Source organism: Cyprinodon variegatus, unplaced genomic scaffold, assembly GCF_000732505.1.
Source record: "Cyprinodon variegatus isolate N-32 unplaced genomic scaffold, C_variegatus-1.0 Scaffold80, whole genome shotgun sequence".
NCBI classification, from domain to species: domain Eukaryota; kingdom Metazoa; phylum Chordata; class Actinopteri; order Cyprinodontiformes; family Cyprinodontidae; genus Cyprinodon; species Cyprinodon variegatus.
In genome coordinates this window covers 1,217,487-1,223,861 of record NW_015150533.1, presented here as the reverse complement: position 1 = coordinate 1,223,861, position 6,375 = coordinate 1,217,487, and the positions used below count along the sequence as shown (strand labels likewise).

Here is a 6,375-nt window from a genome sequence, read left to right as displayed (position 1 = left end):
AGCAGATGATGTTGTTCGGGGGCTCAAACTTTGCCGGACGCTCGCGGACGGGATTTTTGAGACCACAGCTGTGCAAGCTCTAAGCATTTTTCTCTGTCCTGTAACGACCTGATCTGGAATAAACTCTGTTACTTTTTACTCCTGTTTTTATAGTCCTTAATAGTCTTGATCATGATTAAATGAGCACACACTGCTAATTGAAAACATTTTGTTTATATAAGAAAATTGCAGTGACTGATCCAGATTATTTTTATTGACATACTAATTGGGCTTCACTAAAAGCCCCACGGTAAAAATGCTACCAACTTCTTAGGAGATATGTGTTGGACTAAACTGATTCTTTCTTCGAGTAAAATTAAGACTATATTGAATAAGAGCTGTATGTCTCAGTATATTTATAATAATTATTGGTAATTTGATTTTTAAACAGATTTCTTGTATTATAGACATTAAAGTCTATAATGAGCCAGAAGTTGCTGAATCCAGCAAAACAGAAAGCACCACAACCCATTGGGTACCTGAGTGAAGACCTTTACCACACATAAGGAGTCCATGGCTAACAGCAGTAGGACCTCAGTTTAAGCTACTAAATGAGTGCCAATGATAGAGAGACCAAAGCTCCCTGTTTTGGGCCCCCTGTCCCAAATATTATGGTATTTGTGAATGTTAATTTTGTTTTGACTCAGCTAATCCTTGCCATAATGAAGGTTTGATATTTCATTGTTGACTGTGGTCTAAAATAAAAAATGAAAGTGAATCGTTTTTTTTCCTGTACTAAAAACGAGAAGTACAAAATGACAAGCTTTTATTGAGAATCAAAAAAAAAAAGGGAAAAACCTTAAAAATGATTGGGGCATGAAAACTGGTCCCAGACTAAATAAGGAAGTCAGTAACAGAAAAATGGTAAAAGAGGCAAAAAAATAATAATAATAAAATCACAGACTGAGAAAGATAAAGGAGGAAAGATAATTACCTAGTTATATGTCTATTTCTTCTCTTGAAAATTGTAGCTCCAAATGATCTATCCATGATTTTTTTATTATTTCTAAACTTTTGTATTGGAGGAGTTTCATAGACTTTCTAAATAATTTCCACAGGTTTATCATGCATCTGTTGTGGGCATTCTTTCAAAGGGTTTATACTTTTTATGAATATCTGAATAAAATAATAACAGCTAAAATGAAGAAGTTCTTATTAAGTTAGTCCATAATTACTAAGGAATCAGTCTGTGATCATTTTGCTTTTAAATAATTACACATTTAAAGTAAAAAAAAAAATAAAGAGATGTTGTTTATTTGAAAAGCACTTTAACTTGAAAGCAGCAAATTTAATATAAATGAAACTTGATTCATTGATTTGATGAGACTTTAATTTTGAAATCAGGTATTGACTTTTTGAGTTATCTTTGCAAATGGTTTCTTCCAAATATGAATAGGAGATGAGAAAAAAGAAAGTTGGGTAGAGGTTTTCATTTATTCAGCTACTAAATCTAAAGTATGCAATGTGTTTTTGTCAGATGAATCAACAGCAATTAAACATGTGAGAAACTGATGTTGGCTTTAGGTTTGAAGTTTAACAGTAAATATGAATAATAGGTTTAGAATCAAAACTTACAGCATGAACAAAAAAATGAACAAGATGGCTCTATAGAAGATGGGGATTTTCTTTCATGAATGTAAATTGTAGGCATCGTGAGGATACAGGCAGCGGATTTGACTCAGTGAAATGGAGAAGAGAAGAAATCAAAAGATTTCACCCTAATATTGTCATTAATCTTAATTTCATGTCAATTTAACCCCCGTTTCCTCAGTTACATTATAAAATATGGTTTTACGATAATAATTTTGACCGTAAAGTGCGATCGAAGGGACTTTTCTGCAGGTGTGAGAAGAGTAAAACCCCAGTAGTGTCCCTGATGGTTCATACCTATCCTCTGTAGGTTTATTTCAGGTTTCCAGCTGATTTCCAGAAGTCTTCGCTGACGATCCAGCTCTTCTTCATACTTGACGATGATTTTATCAAACTCTGTGAATATTTCTTCAGCAGCATCGGTCAGACGCGCCCGAATAATCTCTCTCAGCGACCGAGAGGTTGGCATTGTTGCTCGAAAGACACATAAAACAACAAAGCAAAGATAACTCTGCTAATGAGAGTGCAGGTGAAAATTCTCACTCATCCAATCCATAGATATCCAATCTGCCAGTGGATGCTAAGATTCTTCTTCATGATTGACGCAGGGGTTTCTAAGTAGCGTCTCAACTCACTGTTGCCACCTGCTGGAGAAAAATACAAATGGCACATTCCAGGTTCAAAACAAGAGGTTTGATTCCAACGGCTGATTATTAATCTTCATTTCTATTTTTCATTTAGATTCTTACAGTCATTGAGCAGAAATACATTTGTTTAATGTTCCTTCAGGATCAATTAAGTATCTTTAACTATAATTAACCCTTTTAGATCTTTTCTTCATACATTTTGTAATTGCTTATGAGATCCGCAAACTTAATGAAAATAGGATTTATTGCCCCTATATTAATTGTTGGAACAGTAAACAATACATTGAAATTGATATTTGGAAAAGAAAGTGTAATTTTACTTGAGTTAACTAGATATCAGACCCTAACTGCTCATATCAGCACATTCTATTAAATATGGAGGGTGAAAATAGAGAAAATCAAATAAATGAATATACCGTTTGATAAATAAATCTGAATGCAACATTACACAAACATACCATAGATGTACAAATTATTTATTTAACATCATTGAATAATTTAACATTCTATTAAATTATAAAACGCACAATTTGGTAATGTTCCTTTAAATAATAAAATATATCATTAAAAATGTTAAAATATTCAGATCATATTATTTCTATACATTTATATATGTATTATATAAAAAATAGTAATATGATATATATATATATATATATATATATATATATTATAATAATATATTTAAACTGCCAATTTAACCCATCAACCCATTAACCAAGGTTAAAGACTGAGGGCTAGATTTGCTGATGAAGATTCTCAGCCATCCAGGTCAATCATTCCGTAAAAGTTTAAAAAAACAATCCACTGGACTTGGTTTCCAAGGTTTGAAGACGTTTCGCTTCCCCTCCAGGAAGCTTTCTCAATTCAAATGTATGGATTCGCAGTGAGTTTGAGTCGAAATAGACGAAATGTCTTCAAACCTTGGAAACCAGGTCCAGTGGATTATTTTTTAAACTTTTACGGAATGAGGGCTAAATTCTTTGTGTGGATATTCATGTGTCGAGCTAAATTTCCTGCTTCACCGAAACGTCTTCCACAGATGGTACATGGCAGAGGTTTCTCTCCTGTGTGCGTTCTCATGTGCCGGGTTAGAGAAATCTGCACAGTAAAACTTTTTCCACAAGTCGAACATGAGAAAGGCTTCTCACCTGTGTGGGTTCTCATGTGAACAGTCAAGTGACAGCTTTGACTAAATTTCTTTCCACAAGTCACACACGAGAAAGGCTTTTCACCTGTGTGGGTTCTCGTATGACGGATTAATGCCATACTCATGGTAAAACTTTTTCCACAAGTTAAACACGAGAAAGGTTTCTCACCGGTGTGGGTTCTCATATGAACCTTCAAATGACCGCTTTGACTACATTTTTTTCCGCAGGTCACACAGGAAAATGGCTTTTCCCCTGTATGAGTTCTGACATGTTTAGGTAAATTCGTCCGACCAAAAAGTTTACCACAAAATCTACAAGAACAGAGATTCTGATTTGTGCTTGTTATCTTACATCTTTTTACATTTGGAAGTTTTACACTCTCATTGTAACCTCTGATGCTTTGATGAATTGTTTTCGGTTTGGGTTCTTTATTTGATCCTGAGTCATTTATTATTTCTTGGTTCTCGGATTCATAAGGGATCTGAAGAAGGTGTTGGTCTCTGTGGTCTTTTTCCCCATAAGTAGAATTTACTGATATTGTATCAGTTTCCTGCTTCAATTCAAGCTGCTCTTTCTCCAAACCAATAACAAATTCCTCTTCTTCGTCCTTTATCTGTGGGAGTTCTACATCCATCACTTCCTCCTGAGGTTCTGCTTCAACCTTCATCTCTTTTGTTTGCTGAGGACTCATAATGGAATTGCTGTTCTGGTGGCAGAACTGCAGGTCGTTGATTTCCTCCTCCTCCTTGCAGACATAATGCCATGGAAGATCTGGACAAGCAAGCAAAGGAATGTTTTGATTTACATGATTGTGAGAAAAAAAATTATGTAACTCAAGAGGCTTTTAAAAACATTGAACCCTAAAATTTTAGAGTAACTATAGACAGATCTGCTAACAGAAATAAAATCGAAAAGCTGACCCTTTCTTTATGTTTATAAACATCAGACAAGCTCTCCAGTAAGATTTTATTGTTAGTAACCCAACCTTCAAAACCTATTTCTTATAGATAGCTTGAAACAGAATGTAAAAATGACTGTCATATGTTCATAATAAATAATAAATTCTAAATTAATGTTTCAAAAAACAAACAAAAAGCTCAATTTTGTCTTCTGAAATCAAAAGGGTTACATTTGAGATACATTATATGTACGATTTTTCTTATTTACCACAAACATTGCAATAATCATATGAATTTTTTACTTCTTATTAAGTTTCAAGAACTTTAGACATTATGGTTTTCTTTGAAGATTTTTAAGCATCGTTCATACCAATACTCTGAAGGTTTATTTGGGGTTTCAAGCAGATTTCCAGCAGTCTGCGCTGACGATCCAGCTCTTCCTCATATTGGACGATAATTTTATCAAACTCTGTGAATATTTCCTCTGCAGCAGCGGTCAGTCTATCTTTGATAAACTCCCTTAAAGGCTGAGCTGAAGACATGGTTGCTACGGACACAGAAATAAGCAGCCTTAACGACAGGAGAACACATCTAAGCTAGCTCTGCTAGCAGGTCCAGGCAGTCTGCTTCCTATCAGACCAGAAAGAATTATCATCGCCACCTGCTGGACGGATGTATGACTCCACACCTCCACTTCTTAGTTTCTTGATTTCCGGCAGTCTAGGCATACTGAGTGCAGTGCTGCCCCCCTCAGGTCATAACATATAAACAATTATCAAAACTTTATTATTAGAATAGAGCCAACACTCCTCTATTTTCCAATATATTCCAGTTGTTTTTTTGTTTTTTTTGTTTTTTAAAAAGACAACCCAAATTACCTTCCATTTTTGGGGAAGCTCCATATAACAATATTGCTCTTAATGAAAATGGGGAGTGTTGGCTGAGAAGGTTACAAGTACCCAGTTCGATCCCCACAGCCTCCATTCTGGCTCTCTGAGGAAGACCCTTTAACCCCACACTGCTCCCCGGGTGCTACACAATGGCAGCCCTCTGCTCCCCAAGGGGATGGTTTAAATGCAGAGGTAAATTTCTCCAATGTGAGATCAATAAAGTTAAATTAAAATCAATTGCATCCCAGAGCAGTCAATGCACTAAAGATAATCCTTCTTTCTACTGAGTACAGAGGTCCCAGCAACATCACATGAACAACTATTTCATAGATGCCACAAAACACACATCACCCATCACATGGAGAAACTGTTTAACCCAAAATGTCCCAGCCTAAGCCTAGCCAACCTCAGCTCATCTTTTCGCCAAAAACTCTCTTTTCTGATGTTGAAATGATGGAAAAAATATGTTTTCATAAAGTCGTCACCAGACATCCTTTACATCTTTCCTGAACTCATTTTCTAAAATGAATATCTAGATTAGGCCACAACCAATGTACACTTACTGGCCAGTTCGCTGGGGTAACAACATCATTATTAGTGCTTCTCCAGCCCCCTTTAACTTCACCATACAATATATTGTTTAGCCCCAACTTTTATACATCTTAAATCTAAAAGGGTTTCCTCTGATTCAACCAAAAGTGTAGGAATTGGGGTAGCTCTAAAGGCTCAAATCTCAATCTTAATGTTGAGCATATCTAATTTGTTCATCCATCATAAGCCCAAGAAACAGAAATAAATGACTTGACTCTGTCAAGATGTTCACCATACAGAGTAAGAGTCTGCTCACCCATACATTTACATGTTTGATATGTATTTCACACTACCTGACCAGGACTTTTAAATGGAAGACTAACAGGTTTTAATAAATGACTGGCTTTCATTCCAAGAACCGTAAGCTTGGAGTGAAAACCAGAGAAACTCTGTTACCATGGGGCTAAATGAGCTGTAATCAGTCATTGTTGAAGAAGAGCCAAACTTTTATCATTTTACATATTATTATTGTCTTTTCCTAGTCCAGGTGGAACTATTAAGATGATTTACTGCTAACAAAAAATCCCCAACAGAAACAGCCTTCTATGCACATAAACAAAAGTGTTGG

At 35.4% G+C, this 6,375-nt stretch overlaps 2 protein-coding genes across 2 annotated transcripts in view; both read right to left on the bottom strand.

Annotated features, from left to right (window-relative positions):
- The window catches only part of LOC107083653 (zinc finger protein 248-like), a 4,805-nt gene extending 2,134 nt beyond the window's left edge, over window positions 1-2,671 (bottom strand). Inside the window, exon 1 of the mRNA XM_015373025.1 lies at window positions 1,927-2,671. Within this exon, the coding sequence (XP_015228511.1) occupies window positions 1,927-2,098 (172 nt within the window). The 5' untranslated portion in view covers window positions 2,099-2,671. The remainder of the gene's footprint in view (window positions 1-1,926) is intronic.
- A 300-nt stretch (window positions 2,672-2,971) lies between these two features.
- On the bottom strand, window positions 2,972-4,963 carry LOC107083654 (gastrula zinc finger protein XlCGF8.2DB-like). The gene is made up of 2 exons (XM_015373026.1): window positions 4,697-4,963; window positions 2,972-4,198 (listed from the first exon to the last, which is right to left on the bottom strand). The coding sequence occupies exons 1-2, from the start codon at window positions 4,866-4,868 to the stop codon at window positions 3,237-3,239; spliced, it is 1,134 nt and encodes a 377-aa protein (XP_015228512.1). The 5' UTR covers window positions 4,869-4,963; the 3' UTR covers window positions 2,972-3,236.
- Between the last annotated feature and the right edge of the window lie 1,412 nt (window positions 4,964-6,375).